Here is a 16,345-nt window from a genome sequence, read left to right on the forward strand (position 1 = left end):
CGCGAAAGCAAGCGTGCTATCCAGTCCGTCAGACTCTGAAAAGCATAACGCCGCACCGGAACCTCCTTCCCCCTAGAAAATTTCAACAACTGTGCTCCGCACACTTGATCAGAAAAATCATGAATACCTTTGGTAGACAGCGAGACATCAATCTTGCTATTCGGATTGGTTGAATCGGGAGGACCACTTGGTATGACACAGATTCAATGGTTGCAAGTAGGTGGTGCATTATCGAGAGGGTACAATGCAAAGCAAGATTGACAGCAGTTTGTGAACGTCAGAGTTGGATCAACCTGTAGCCAGCCGAAGATAGTAGCAGGCGTCTGTGGGATTCTATTCAGAACTTCATGATCGTATGGATGAAGTTCAGTAGGTGACTGAGTTGGCCTGAGTCCTTGTGTCAAAGACAGCTCAATGGTCGTTCTTTGGATATCCAAAAGTCACAAAGTACGGGTTAAGAGATTTTTGCACTCAATGATTTACACTCAATATTGGGTGTAAATTCCATTGAGTGTAAAAATCAATGTGTAGGGGGGTCAGATGCAATTTTACACTCAATCTGACTGATTTTCTGAAGTGTAAAAAATCATGTGTAAATTATTGAGTGTAAAAATGTGAAAGAACATGAACAAGTTACACTTTTGCCCTCTATTTTTTACATACAATATTGAGGGCAAAAAAAGTTGGGTGCAAAATTAAATTTTGACGGGCATTTCTCTACTTTTGCACTCTTAGCATTTACACTCAATAAGAAGTGCAAATCATCAGAGTGCAAAATTCCAAAGGGCTCCTCACAATTACAATTTTACACCTTACTTTTGAGTGCAAAAAACTATGGTTGTATGCCAGCGTCTCGCGCCAAGGCTGCATCAAGACTTCCATCAATCATCTCTACGTAGTCATCTGTGGTCCGTGTGTTTGTTGGTGGGCTGGATGTTGCTGAACCGTGGCCTGACTGTGATGACGGTAAGATATTTGATCGACAATTTGATGTTGATCCCGGTGCAACAGATGGTAATCAAGGGGGGGTTGCCCCCAGAACCACTCGTTCAAGACAAGATGTGATTTTGTGGGTTACAGAGGAGGCCAAAAGGTTGTTGCGCTCAGCACTTGCACTGAATTGAGCTTGATTGCGTAATTCTGTGCGCTGATGAGCTTTGAAGGCTTCAGGTCTGAGCTCGACACCATTGCATTCTACGCCATTGGCGTCTACGTACCGTCCCAAGATGCAATTGTATGCTTGACATGTACAGACGTTCCTGCAGTATTGTTGACCCTTTTTCTTCAGAGATAGCATCTTGGGAGGGGTTGGATTGGTATCTTGGTGATTGGGGATAACTCTTTCAAACAGAAAGTGGGTTCTTGCTGCAAAGGCTATGTTTCTACATCACTGCTGATATAGCACAGTACATGTGCATATCAATTAAACATGCAAGTGAGTTGACTATTCCAGGATATTCTCACAATTTTACAGTTTACTATACTCAACAATCAATTTGGGGTAAAGAAAAGGTGATAAAGACTGTGTTTGATCAGACAGTGTTTCTGTAGCCCTCACAACATATGTATATATGTATGTTGACTTTGCTGGTTTCTCAGCTTCTGCACCCATTATACCTTCAACGTAAGGATGGTTGTACGGTTTTCTACACTCAATCACTTATATTCCAGAAGAAAAGTGCACTTTTCTACGTACAAGTCACTTTTCTAAACCCATGGGTAAAGATGCACTTTGGAGTAGTGAAACGGACCTCAACGGTCATTTGATTGTTCTTTGCAAATGCTTCTCGACCCGGAGTTCCGACTTGGGATAAAGGGTTCTGTCTGGTACACGTCGCTTGCTGATCATCTCCCACTCAATCCTCAGGCAAATCAAAGACTGAAAAAGAATAAGTCAGTCAATTTGATTCTCATTACCGGCATTACAGGGGGGATGAAAATGAAACTCATGTGTGTTCATGTTACCAATCAACGGAGTGGCAGCTGGCGCGTTGGAAGCAGGATTGGACATATTGAAATCTATCACAAACATCCATTAACAAAAACTTATTGGAAAGCGGAAAAGAATAACAAAGAGAAAACAATCAACAAACAAGATTCAGTGGACTTGGATTTGTAGTCTTGTATTTGGTATGAAGGACAAAATGAGGATAGTGATATGGGGGATGGTATGTTATTGGTGAATATCAAATGGGTCAAAAATATGGGAAATGTGACTATAGAATCTTTTGCAACCAGTAGAAAAGAGGGTGGTGGCTTTATGATGTAGGGAGGTGAATGGTTTGAATATTGGCCGGGTGAGAAAGGCATCCCTGGAGATGATGCCATCACAATCATGGATTGGTTTCCGGTAATTGACTTGAAGAATGAATCACCGGAATGGAAGAAAGTTATGGAGAGAGGAAAAGGTGGAGCATTTGGCCAATCTTGAAGAAGTACAATACACTTCATTCTGAAAGTTGAAAAATTGCAAGTTTTTGACTTTGCGAGTAAAATCCGGCAACAACACAAGTCTTCAAAAAACTTCCGTTAGATATTAAAACGGCTGTACATGAGTACAGGTGGAAAGTAAGTACAAACATTAGGAAAGAAAGGGGGCACCAAGCCCAGAGGAAGGGGTGCTTGTCAGAACTCTGGACATGTTGCTCGGAGTGAGGGGTCTGACATCTCCCGTCCTCAGCATTGGTGAGAATCCCCCCTCAGTCCTCTCAATCTTGCTAGACGTTGCATGGGATATGTTATCCCAATAGGTCTAGTTAGAGACCCAAGAGAGGACCCAAGGGACCCCCCCAACCCACTCCCCATCCCTTCACCTAGACTACTCAACCTAGCTTAGAAGGGACAGAGGATGGAGGGGTCCGGTAGAGGTCCGACACGCTTTCCCGCGTCCCTGTGAACTTGAGCTCCAAGATAGCTAACTCTCCCATAAGGAGTAGACATGTATTCAATAGCCATTGATTATTGTCTCAAGCCCTTGCACACACAGGGTCCGAATTTCATACTCCTGACGCGTTAGCAAGGGAGTGATCCATGTTTGATATTGAGAATCATCCAATACTTGTGCTCAGTACTGAGGATTTTGTTGATTGCCTTTTCTCAACTTGAGCAAGGTGTACAGAATCAAAACAACTCCTCAGCTGGCTTGCGCATCTTGTAGCTCTGTTCAGAGCTCAGCTCATTCTCTCAGCTACCCTGCCTCAGCTCCTTCAAATGATAGCTTTACGCGGAACAAGAGGAACACAAAGACAAAAGGAAACTCCAATCTGAGCACCTTACTAACAGACTAGGAGTGCAACGCGTCTAATCACCTTGATTAACAGTTGTTCTCATTACTGCTTCTTTTCCCGTCATCTCACGATAAAGACGGATCGGTCCTCCCAGTTTGGGACCATAACCAGAGACTTGAGAAAAGGTTTAGATTAACAAACATGTAGAAGTCTAAGATGAAGCTTGTAAAGTAGGTCTAGGTGATAAAGTAAAACGTAGGATAAAGTAAAACATAGATCGATTGTATGGATTTGAGTAATTAAATTAAACATAAACATACATATGAGCAAATCTTGAACTGGTCAATACACCGTTAGTTGAAAGGTTAGATTTAACATCATCCTGGAAAGTGAGAACCGATGATCCACCATTCATACGACATTGAACCCTTAGATTTGGATACTGTCGACTAGACTCAAAATAAAACCGAGCTTGGTTTGACTTAATACGTTCAACTTTCACAAGTTTAAAAACTCCAAATGACAAAATCTAAGGAAACCACAACTAGAATTTAAGAGGACTTTGATTTAAGTTGAAAGATTATATTGAATTTGTATATACTCATTGTATTTGAAAAAAAACATGTCAAACTAATAACCTCACGACTTGATTTTTCTATCGCGCCATCTGTTGCCTCAACTTCGCAATCATGTCCTTCAGATCAAACTCATCCGGTGAAAATGCGAGTTCAGATTGTCGAGCGATCGTGAGATACTTTGCTACATAAGTATCCCTGACCAAAGATCTTGGTAACTTCTTTGGTGGAAATGATCTACCTTTGTCCTTTTCACTCATCTCCACGTGATCTCCTCGGCGTAGAGCTTTGGTCGCAATATTTTCACCCCGAGGATCCATTTTCAAGTGAATACATAGCTCACCAAGTAAATTGAGTAAAGTGTCAAAATCCTCCATCCTCCAAGGCAGCTGTGGTCGAAATTGGCGGTTGTCTTCATCTAGTTCATCCTCAGAGTGAACCCTGGGATCCGAAATGATGAGATGTAGTTGGCGTTCGTCTGGAAAATACTTCTTGAAGGTTTCAGCTCGAAGTGTAGATACCTAGAGAGAACAAGAATCAAGAATCAAATACACAATAATATGCTGGCAGAGACTTGGAGACCATCAGACTTACACGCTTCCTGGAGTTAGCCCGGCTAATCTTCTCCCTTGACTCTTTATCATCATCTACATCATTCATGGAGTTGTTATCAGGATTGTTTTCCGTATTTGACGTCTTACGAACTTCTCGTGAGAAGTTTGAACGCTGTGTGCTGTACCATCGTTCAAAGATCTTGAATTTATTTACAGATGTGACGTGATCAGTGTTGATTGAGTACCTCGAAGCATCACCCCTATAGTAGCACTTGTCCCACTCCTGTAAGATGATAGTGGACATGGCTTTGTTCCATTTAGATTGGAGAGGTTGAAGCCAATCAAACGTGCATCGAGAGAATCCAGCAATGGCAAGAGCTGCCTCACAAGTAGATGCTACGGTGGTTGAGAATTTGGAGGAATTTCTAGAAGAAACACGTGAAGTAAAGATCACCGGTGTAAGTTTCTGAACGGCTTTTTTAGTTGCTGCTTCTTCAATCAATTTTAGCTCTGCGCGTTTGGGAGCTGAGTTATACTTTAAAAACCTTTCTCGTTCTTTCTTCACGCGTTCTTTAATGCTTAACTTTCGATCATTCTTGCGTTTCTCCCATTCAGTAATTTCCTTTTCAGATGGTGGGCTGGGAAGTTTTGATGTACTCTTTTGACCACGAATTTTGCGAGTTACACCCAGAAGAAGTTTACAATAGTCTTGAATACAAATTGACAGCTGCTCGTTTTTGGAGGGTCCTTGATCTTCAGTAAGCTTCTCAAACCGGATACCATCGTGTCGTGATTTGGTGATCTTGGCCCGAGATTGGGCTAATTTACGCTGATGGTGCTGTCTTTGATGTATATCAAGGTCGCTTTCGGGGCTGCTGTCAGATTCATCAGATTCCTCACTAGATGAAACATCAGATGGTTGTGGTGATGACGATGGGCTTCGTCGTGATGTTGAGGCTTTGGCAGAGGCTTGTGTAGACCGATGGCGACGTGAAGAGCTTCTCATAGCTCGCGATGAGTGTGATGATGAGCTTGGTGAGCGTGATGAATTTCTGAATAGTTGCGATGATTGACCTTCAGTCAAGCTATGAGTAGGAGAGCGAGAGCGCTGTGGTATGGGCTGTGGTACCTCTAGAGAGTGTCTTGAGGCTGAGGATGACTGGTGACGGGCTGAGGTGCTTGGCTGATGTTGTTGAGTTGAGGTGCGTGATGGGTCACTTGAGTTTTCAGTAGATCTTGCAGTGTTGAAAGTTGTGCGACGGGTCGGATTTCCAATCTCAAGAGTTTCAGATGTTGTTGAGGGAGGAGCCAGCATGTTCCCAGTGTATGGATTAAAATTGGATGGTGGTGGCAATAAAATGAAGGGTGGCCCGGAGCCCTGTGGGTGTGAAATGGGATTGGTCTGAAAGGCAGGGATATGTGGATAGGTTGGTCCGAGTTCCATCGAAACGGGATAAGCTGGAAGCTGCTGTGGATGCCAGCCAAACGCTTGTGGACCAGAATGCGCCGCGGTATGAGCCAGAGTAGGGTTGAATTGGTGAAATTGAATGCGGGCATTGAAGTTTCCGCCTTGAGTCGTGTCACTTTGATTGTATGGATGCTGAGAAGTCGATTGAGTAGGGATCGTGGACTCAGGATCACGGGGGTTCATGGACTCAGGATCGCGGGGGTTCATGGACTCGGGATCGCGGGGGATGGTGGACTCAGGATCGCGGGGGATGGTGGACTCAGAATCACGGGTAGAATGACGCTGCGAGGGGTTTCTGTCGTTACGGTGGGATAGATCTTTATTTGCAAAGGATATGAACATCCAATATCACAAATTCTCTTTTGTTATATCACATACCTTCATTTGTAGTATAACGACGACACCAGTTCGAGCAATTTATAATCCTCCCTTGAGAATGCAAAGAATTAGGTGTGTGAATTCCTATTTTGATCATAAGGAAGAGAACCTACGTTTGGAAATAGTGTCAATAGAGATTTCTGTATTGGTTTGGTTAGCACTGATAATTCGCTTAGAGGGGGTTATATTTGTTGGCGGGCCAGGGGTTTGGGTGGGGGGGATTGATGAGGTGGATTTTGATGCCGAATCAATGATATGTTGGCCCAGGCTTGAAGCGTCTGACGGCACTAACACAAAACATGCAGGAAAGACACAAATATTAGGTGTATGATTGAATCTTGCAAGAGATAGTAAAAATGTGAAACTGACGAGGATGGCTGATGGATGTGGAACTGGTGGGTTTTTCCAAATCCATAGGACCTACGAGGATCATAACTATCTCAGTGATGCATACCAACCTGAACCAGTCGGATGAAACAAAAGCTGACCATGATGTTCCAAATTCAATCCCTCAGATTGCGCCAAGACTGGGATTGTATCTGCCACATGGGGAGTCAAATGGTCCGCTGCTACTGTAGCTTCATCTATATTGGACAAAGAGATGCAAAAATCAAGTGAGATCATGTTGAAATGAACGATCAGTGAATGATTGGGCCAGAGGTTCTTACCGAATTTCATACCAAAACTTAGGCCTCCTGATCCATCAGACATGATTGTATTTTCCTCGTGGGGGGCCAGATGGTTTTCTGGTGCCGTGACTTGATTATCTAAAGCGGTCAAGGAGGTGCAAACCGAGTAAGTTGAAATTAACTTTCAGTTGATGCTTGGACATGAAAATCTTACCGAGTTCCATTCCAGGAGCCGGTTCGCTTTGTTGATCAAGAATACTTCTTTTTTCTGCATGGTGATTTGGACGGTGTGCTGGTGATTGATTGTCTAAAGTGGCCAGAAGAGATTGGGTAAGTTGAAAATGTCCAAAAGTTCGATGATTAGGCTGGACAATCTTTACCGAGTTCCATATCAAGGCTCAATCCTTCTTGTTTTTCAAGAATGTTTGTATATTCCTCATGGCCAGTCGATTCTACTGCTGGTGCAGTAGATTGATTGTCTACCGTGGCCAACGAAAAAAGTCAGTAAGTTTAAATCGACCACAAAAGTTGAAGATCAGACAGGCATCCTTACCAAGTTCCATACCAGGCCCTAGTCCTGTCATAGGCGGTTAGTGTGACTCGGTGCAGAGGTAATGAGAAGTATTGAAAGTATAAAATTCTCTATGTCTTGTCTTCGGGGGGATATATATTATCAAAGGACCTAAATATGGTGTCTTCTGTAGCGGTTGCTCCTCTAGACTCTAGAGCATAAAAAACACAACAAGATATGTCAGAAGAAAATTAATGGTCTGGAAACGTTTTGGAAGATGAATGTTGGGAGAACAGGATTTGGCAGTTAGCAGCAGAAGACACAAAATTTGAGAGAAAGTACGAAAAGTTTCATCTTGAGATCAACACAGATCATCGACAAAAAAGAAGAATGACTTACTGACCTTTCTTAATTCCAACTACACCTTGAACAAAATCACGGGTAACTCTATTGCCTTTGTCAAAGCAGAAAACAAATGAGATGAAGAAGTTGATCAAAAACTTTTAACTTGAGATCAACATGTTGAAAGTTTGGATCTCATAAAAAAAGGATGATAATCGCCTATCTAGATTCCACCGGTCCCTTTAAAGAAACGAGAGCGTAAATTTATTGCCCTTGTCAAAGCAGAAAACAAATGAGATGAGAGAATATATAAGAGAAGATACAAACACTTGGAACTTGAGATCAACGCCGATCATTGACAAAAAAAATGACTTCCTTCCCTTTGTTGATCCCACTTACAGCTTTGGCTCCTCATGTAGGTCTATTACCTGTATCTCAACTTTGGTTGTGTACGTATGTATTCAAGAATAAGAACATACGTACTAGAACTTTCTCCTAAGCGTTTGTCATCTACACGAGAACACCACCCACGTCTGATCCTATGATTACCATTATTCGGCAGGTTTGTTTTCAAGTAAAGATAAGAACGCACCCTAGATCTGATTCTGATTTCCAGCTGTTGTTGGATAATGAAAGGATCAGCTGAATCACTTTGCTAACTTTTTGTCGTCAAACAAAGGACAAAACTCACTTTTGATAGTAATTCACATCCGGTTCTAAGGGGGGCCTCTCTGATAACACTCTTGATGGGAGAGATTAGAAAGAGGAAGTGTGTTTCGATGACATTTGGTTGTCTTTGTTGTCCAAGGTCTGAAGGTGATATCGATAGCGTGTGTGGAGCTTTGATCCATAAATAGAACTGACGTTCAAGAATCCTCAAGGTGGTCAGCTCAAATCACAGTTCTGGATTAAACTTTTGTCATTAGAAAAAACACCGTCAACTATTTCATATTCTTGTTCATACTTATATATTTGTACACACACATACTATTTTTACACTACTTAAATTTTTAGACACGTTTAAGTATACATACTATATACTATATATCAATGGCTGTACATATTCATGTTCGTGGTAGTGTTAAGGGAAACGTATCCATCAACTCAAGCGCTCGACGTAGATCAGCTCGACAGTCAACCATCAGATCCCGGTCAGCTCGAAGCTCTTCCATTGCCTCAGCTTCATCCGATTCATCCATCAGAGCATCCTCTATCAGATCAGCTCGACAGTCAACCATCAGAGCCCGGTCAGCTCGAAGCTCTTCCAGCTCCTCAGCTTCATCCAATTCGTCCATCAGAGCATCCTCTATCAGATCACCTTCGCCTCCGCGCATACCTACGCCATCTCGCCAACAATCCAGAGAACCTCATGAGCTACCAGTTGTACTTGACCGTCCGATTCGTCAACGTGACCCAATCCCAGCCTTCCAAGCTAATCCAGTATATTGGAATAGAGTGCTAAACTTACCTCATCACCTTACTCAATTCATGACACCGGACTACGACCTCACTAGTATTGAAAAGATCGATCTTCGCCACTTGATTCAACACTTCAAACCAGGTCACCGCATAGTCCAGCGAGCTTTGAAAGAACAAATACTCAATGAATTTGAAGACCATGTTGCACAGAGGTATGGGGCGTTCTATGGGATATGAATACCATCCAATCTTGATGAAGTGCACATCGTGGTGAGTTATAGACCCGCCTTCCCTTCATACATCTGATCAAGTCCACCTTTTTGCTCACTTCACATCTGTTTTTCTTCCAAAAGTTATGTAGTCGTGGGTTTATCTGATTGTTATTGCTAGTAGCTGTATACGATATTGTGGTTGGTTGAATGACACGGGTTTTGTATATCATGTTGTTGAGATCAATTATGCTAGTACCTGTGAATACTTTTTGCTCTTAGATTCTATCGATATGTTACTTTCTCTTCTTTTTCATCTCTATCTTACATGTGAATAGTCTTGCTGCTGGAATACTCTGTTCTTATCTTTCATGATGTTATGTACCTCACTTCCTTTTTGATGCTGTTGAAGTAGCTTTTTTGTTTTATTTTTCACTATGCCTTCAAAAATCTTGTTGGTAACTGTTCATACTTTTTGCTCTTATATTCTATCGATATGTTACCTTTCTGCTCTTTTTCTTCTCTATCTTACCTGTGAATAGTCTTGCTGCTGAAATACTACTTTATTCTCTTCCATGATGTTATGTACCTCACTTTCTTTTTGATGTGATTGAAGTGGCTTTTTTATTTTATTTTCACTGTGCCTCCGAAATTAAGATATAAAAACTCTCACAAAATTTGAACTTAATTTTTGAATTGGAGAACCCTTATTTCCTGATATGTTTCTAAGATTTTAAAACTCGTGGAGCACCCAAGGGTTTGTTTTTCACTTGGGGGCACATTCAAAACTGTCCTAATTTTATCTAAAACATGCTCCGTCCATGTCTTTAACTGTAATGTCTGTTGGGCAGATGTCGAAAGAGTTTTGGCTCAGTGTAGGTGATTTTCAAAAAGAAACATGATCACTAACATTAATATTCACAGGAAAAATTAGTAAACACCTAAAACCAATCAATCGACGGAAGACAAGCTCAAAACTTTATACAAAACTTGGAAAGCAAAATATGGACAATGAAATGAATATATACAGGAGAAAATAACACCAAGAAAGGGAAGAACTTAAAAATGGGATTCAAAATTTGTATAAAAATGAATGACAACACAACAAACAAGATAATCAAGAGTCGTGCTTGTGGCTCGCATGGATGAAAATTATCCACATACTACATACTGCGACGCCTCTGATCAGTCCTCATCAGATCACAAAATTGAAAATGGTTTTGTCCTTTTGCTACACTCTCCACGTTTGCAAAGATCTCCTTCATAAAGCTGTCAATTCGGTCTTTGCAGTTTCATGAGATACCAATGGCTGTCGACACGACTTTGGAGTGGGAAGAGGCAGTCTATTAGCCTCAACCTAAGTGTCAAACATCAATAGGATAATGATGAGAAAGAGTCAAACACACCATTGGTGTGTTCAACAAAAACTGGAGTACAAGGAGTCCCCAGAATCATTGCGTCATCCAAAGCATTGATTGGTTGATGGTTATCAGCTGGTGTCATTTGCACTGAGCACGTCCAAAGCACATCAGCATACGGATATCAAGAGCATATGATGAGAAGAAACGTAACAGACCTTTTGGCTGTTCAAAGAAAGCGGGAGTACAAGGAGTTCCTAGGATCATCAAGTCATCAGATGATTTGACGTTTACTGGAGTACAAGGAGTCCCCAGAATCACTGCGTCATCCAAGGAATCGATTTGTTGATGGTCATCAGCTGATGTGATTGGCACTAAGCACGTCCAAATTACATCAGCATATGGATCTCAAGGGCATATATTGAAAAGGAACATAACAGACCAATGGGTTGTTCCATGAAAACGGGAGTACAAGGAGTTCCTAAGATCATCGAGTCAGATGATGTGATGTTTTGATGGTTATGGACTGGTGTCATTGGCACTAGACACATAAGAATTCAATCAGCATATGGATATCTAAATTGCAAGTATGGTATAACAGGAGAAAGAATGATAATGTAGAGGGGTGTAACGGACCTTCGGGTTGTTCAACAAAAATGGGAGAACGAGGAGAATCTAGGATGATTGGGTGATCGGGAGATTCATTTGTTTGACGTTGAAGAACTGGTGGAACTGGCATTACAAGCATCCAGCTTCAATCAGCCTGTGGATATCTGAAGTATAAATTTAGGATGAGTACAGGAGGATATGTAAGTCTAACATACCTTCAAGTTTTTGGTCAAAGACTTCGACATTGGCTGTATGGCATATCGGCTCAGAGGTGATTCCAGCAGCAGGGGTTGAAAGCGAGTTGTTTTCAAGACCACTAATATCTTGAGGGCGAGTTTTTTTGTGATCAATGGATATCGAAATTTGAGTTGGGGGAGCCTCGTAATCGTCAGAGTAGAGATGGTTTTCAGTCGCGTGCCGTGGTGAAATTGCGTTGAAGCTGATGAGAGTATGAACATTGTGATGCGGCCCTGCTAGACTTGATTGGTCCAGACCGACAGAGACCGATAACTCAAGAGCGATTTTTTGGCGTTTATGAACATGATCCTCCTTCACTTTCGTTTCCGAAGATACTGAAAAGACACAAAATTTCTCAGCATATACCAATGAAGACATAAGATACGTGACAGAACTTGTGGGCCGGTCATCAAAAACTTACCATTGATGTTTTCATCCAAGACTTCCATGCGCCGGCGTTTTAAGGATATGCTTCCAGGTGTCATTGCATCGCCAACTGCTGAAATGGGCTCAGAAATGACTGCATCAGCAGAGTTTGAAAGGGAATCAAGCGGCTCGTCGGCAGGGTCGGACGTATGAGTATCTGGTTGATCATTGATTGTCGACGTGATATCAGTGGACAGGGCTTCCGCCAAGTTGGAGACCGCATCAATAGTGAGAATTGTGTCTGGGATCGGAACAGGTTGACTGGTGGTAGTAGAGCTAAGTAAGCCGTCATATGTCATGGGAGCTGGAGCATTCTCCTCGTAAGTGAATCCGTGATAGCTCTCGGCCACGTTATGAAGGATTGGGAATTCAACGCCATACGCGTAGGCTGCCTCTAAGTCTGACTGATAATTATATTGCGATTGACTCCTGTGACCTCGGCGAGCGCGTATAGCTTTTTTTGGAAAGTACAGAACGTCAGATGAAAGTACAAGTTTAGTTTTGTGTCTCAAAGCATTCAACTTACATGCCCATTGGTTTGCCTTGGTTATACGCTTCTGGACAGCACCAAACAGATTCTTGAAAGCCTTCATCTGAAAATTGATCTATACGAAGTGATTTGATTGAGACTAAAGAAAAAGGTGTGAGAGAATAGAAAATGAAGGAACGGAAAATATTATCAGATTGATATTGAAGGATGATGACGAGTGGGAAAAGAACAAGATGTGGAAGAAGACCACAAGCACAAGGAGGGAGAGATATACAAGAACTTGTTTCAAGGATGATGACAAGTGGGATAAGAATTCATGTAGAAGAAGACAAGAAGGACAAGGAGAGATTGAGATCGGGCCAGTAGGGGAACAAATACAAACAAAGGTACATGCAGATTAGCTTCTAGAAAATAAAGGAGGTCTCAAATTGGAAACAAAGATACGGGTAATCTTACGGCTAATTTTGATGTTTTGAAGACCAAAGGAACGCACAGTTGCGGTGTGTAAAACAAGACTCGCCGGTGAGTTCAAGATGTAGAAGAAGACCAGAAGGACAAAGAGGGTGAGATATGCGAGAACTTTATCAATCAGTCAGTTGCAAGTTGATCACGAAGGATTTTCACTCTCAAAGGCATTCTATTTACATGCGTAAACCCTCCTTCAGAGGCATCACAAATACAAAGATTCCTTAAGAATTCTTCTATACTTCGATCTATTGTGAGATATATGTAATTCTCTTCGAGATCGGACCAGTAGGGAACAAATACAAACAATGGTCAACATGCAGATTAGCTTCTAGAAAATAAAGGAGGTTTAAATTGCAAACAAATAGACAAGTAATCTTACGGCTAATATTGATGTTTTGAAGACCAAAGGAACGCACAGTTGCGGTGCGTAAAACAAGACTCGCCGGTTGTTTTGCTTTTGTTGGATGCAAAACAACCCCAGAATCAATGTAGCTCAAGCACCGTAGATTCGTGACCCAAATAGGTTGAGTACTACAAGTGCCTTGCGCAACTTATAAACGGCCCTATCGAGATCCTTTGTCGGGTTGTACTTTGAGTGGAAGCGTTATAAGTGAGGTGGCGATAAACAATCAAGCAAGGTTAAACCTATTTAGCCTAGGGTTCAGATTCGATATGTGTTGATACGTTCTCAATTTGAAGTGGCTAAATTTGATTGAAGAATTTCGGTCAAAACATTTTAGAGATTCAAAACGGGAAAATTGAGGGAGATATGGTCAATACTCCTAATGATTGATTATGTATATCATTTGTTTATCATAATGAAAATTTTCAAAAAAATCGATTTGATTTACAATTCACTGAGAATAGTCTTGAAATTCAAGATGATTCTCAAACTCAACAGCAACATCAATTAAAATTATTTCATGACAAATAATTTTATTGTTTAGTGAAAGGAAATCATAAAAGAAATCGTAAGTTTTTGAGACAACTTTTGATAAAAATAGCAAGAAAAGGACATCGTTTGAGTTTTTGGAAAACGATTTTCACAAAGAGACAGAGGAGAATGATTTCTACAAGTGTGTCATAAATAACATGAAGAGTCATATACTCTTAGGTTTGTTGAACAATAAGCACCGTACATCTTTGGCTTTCCTAGGGTTTGCAAGTTGCTGGAATCTCTGCAGCGAGTAAATCGTAATTGGAATTCAAGTAATCAGAAACATTACCCTGAACATGTTTCGCCGTAAACATTGACCAAAAGCTTACCGAGTTCCTCAAACTGACAATAGAGACAGTTTTCTGTGAGATCCCAAATGTGTTTTCCAGATTGAAAACAGCCGCAAAATGGCCCATCATGTCTTTGACATCCACTACAACTTGTGGGGCAGGTTTGTCATATAATACGGTAGCGTGAAGACCGGGATACGAAGAATACAAGTTGAGCTTTGCATCAAAGGCACTCAGTTCAGTGAACGGCTCGATTTGAAGAAAGTTCGTTGGTATCAGGGATGTCCGGAATATTGCTTTGATTCGTCCATAGCTTTTCTGTTTTCTTAACCAAAACTCAACCAAAGTATTGCCTTCATGGGGTTTGCTGGATTTAGCAGAGTTGTAGAACTTTCCATCAATGTTAAGTTTCTGGATGGTCCAAACGTGATCTTGCAGTACTTGATCTGGGCGGTCTGTTGTGGTTGTGTTTTCGAATTTGTTCTCAAATGCTCCGTAACGTCCATCTATATCACTGTTGAGATAGTTTAACCAAGTGTGGTAGGTGGTCAGCTGATCTATAGATGTGAGTTTTGACCATACAGGGACGTGTAGTCCAGTGAGGGTGGCAACAGCAATGTCTCGAATTCTGTCATCTACCCGACTCAGTAAAGCCGACGTGTTATTCAAAACAGATTGGAAAAGTCCTCGTCGGATAAATGAATTGCATAGAGTCTTTTCGAGTTCATCTGCAACGACAAGTAGAACGTCAATACCCCAAACACTGTAGAGTTCCATTATAAGAAAATTCTCCTTACCTAGGTGACGGTTTGTTGGGGTTTTGATTAGTGAACCATTCATCCTCTCTCCTGCAAACCCCGCTGTATATGACGGAGGTCCATATAGACTTGCTATCTCGGGAAGATGTTGTGCAACGTGTAAGTTTGATTTTACGGTTACACTTGTCCAGTGTTTATGGATGTGGTGCCGATAATCTTGTAAAAGTGATTGTAACCTGTCACATTTTATTTGATCGAATGTTCGAGAAAATGCACAATTAACAACGTCTGCTAGTTTGATGAGACTCTGACAGATAATTTTTTCTGAATCATCATGAGACTCGTACAGCTCTGGAATCATGAAAAGCACCATATAGACAGTATACAACACAAGCCATTCGCTTGCTTTCACATGTCCAGCACTCCCCATTCCTATTTTTGTTGGAAGTCGAGTCATCCATGTGGGAGTGACTATAGTTGGTGCAGCCTGATGCAGTTTTTCCAATAACAAGACCGTGATTTTGGGATTTTTTGGGAGGTGGTCGAATTGTGAGGCATCCGGAAACCCTCGAACAGTTGAATTCGAATCGCTTCGAGCCGGAGAATTCGAGATACTCGGAGCATTTGAGCTTGAATCGAGCTGATGAATCAAGCTGGAGCCCGCATTTTCTTCAATAATCGAACTTTCGGAGCCTACTTCATGTTGAGAAGATGACATGTGAGGATGAGTCATTTTGCGTTTTTTTTTAGTCGATGTTGCAGGGATGATCCTCTGGGATGTGTAGGATGTCACGGAAGATCCAGATGATGATTGTATTTGTGTTGATCGCCTGAGTGGCCGGGATTTGGAATCTTGAGACAGTTGTCTTTTTTTTCCTTTCCCGGGTATGACACTAATTGTTCCTGAAGGATTTGCGGTATGAATATGCCGATGCCTTTTGTTTGGCTCCTCGACAGGGCTTCTAGCACGTTTGCTATTGTAGGTTTCATTAAAAATTTCTGAATCACTACTGCCATTTGTGTCTCTAGTACTTCCATCTACGTCTTCAGTATGTTCATCTAGGTCTTCAGTAAGTTCATCTGGGTCTTCGGTATGTTCATCTAGGTCTTCAGTATGTTCATCTAATTCTTCATTACTTTCATCAATGTTTTCAGTACTTTCATCAATATCTGAATGGCTCTGATTCGTGTCTTCACTATGCTTTTCTATGTCTGTGCTACTCTTGTTATACTCGACGCTACTTTTGTCATCCATTCTTTCTTCATGATTTTCATCAATTTGATCTGGCACACCGTCTATGCTATCAACACGTTTTCTACTTCTTTGTACTTCCTATGGGTGGCCAGGGATTGGATTTTGATCAACAGGTAGGTTTCAAATCACAGCGTACTGCCTCAATAAAAAAAGAACTTACTTCATCCCGGTGCATTCCCTTGCGAGCATTTGACTCATAGATAGA

At 41.5% G+C, this 16,345-nt stretch overlaps 4 protein-coding genes across 4 annotated transcripts; all 4 read right to left on the reverse strand.

Moving 5' to 3' along the window:
• Positions 1-4,850: 4,850 nt before the first annotated feature.
• On the reverse strand, positions 4,851-6,913 carry MELLADRAFT_69806 (uncharacterized protein; the record flags this gene model as incomplete). Its single annotated transcript, XM_007418931.1, has 5 exons — positions 4,851-4,866; positions 4,893-6,141; positions 6,203-6,286; positions 6,316-6,489; positions 6,661-6,913. The coding sequence occupies 5 exons, from the start codon at positions 6,911-6,913 to the stop codon at positions 4,851-4,853; spliced, it is 1,776 nt and encodes a 591-aa protein (XP_007418993.1).
• Positions 6,914-8,748: 1,835 nt separating this feature from the next.
• MELLADRAFT_114123 (uncharacterized protein) lies at positions 8,749-9,304 on the reverse strand (the record flags this gene model as incomplete). The annotated part of the gene is made up of 2 exons (XM_007418930.1): positions 8,749-9,020; positions 9,166-9,304. 2 exons carry the CDS (start codon positions 9,302-9,304, stop codon positions 8,749-8,751), a joined length of 411 nt encoding a protein of 136 aa, XP_007418992.1.
• Positions 9,305-10,811: 1,507 nt separating this feature from the next.
• On the reverse strand, positions 10,812-13,344 carry MELLADRAFT_79810 (uncharacterized protein; the record flags this gene model as incomplete). Its single annotated transcript, XM_007418929.1, has 8 exons — positions 10,812-11,044; positions 11,113-11,211; positions 11,307-11,402; positions 11,495-11,851; positions 11,938-12,396; positions 12,469-12,579; positions 12,889-13,169; positions 13,280-13,344. 6 exons carry the CDS (start codon positions 12,533-12,535, stop codon positions 10,812-10,814), a joined length of 1,311 nt encoding a protein of 436 aa, XP_007418991.1.
• Positions 13,345-14,052: 708 nt separating this feature from the next.
• On the reverse strand, positions 14,053-16,140 carry MELLADRAFT_114125 (uncharacterized protein; the record flags this gene model as incomplete). Its single annotated transcript, XM_007418928.1, has 2 exons — positions 14,053-14,890; positions 15,395-16,140. 2 exons carry the CDS (start codon positions 16,138-16,140, stop codon positions 14,053-14,055), a joined length of 1,584 nt encoding a protein of 527 aa, XP_007418990.1.
• Positions 16,141-16,345: the final 205 nt, after the last annotated feature.

The sequence above is a fragment of the Melampsora larici-populina genome (genome assembly GCF_000204055.1).
Source record: "Melampsora larici-populina 98AG31 unplaced genomic scaffold MELLAscaffold_113, whole genome shotgun sequence".
Lineage (NCBI taxonomy): Eukaryota > Fungi > Basidiomycota > Pucciniomycetes > Pucciniales > Melampsoraceae > Melampsora > Melampsora laricis-populina.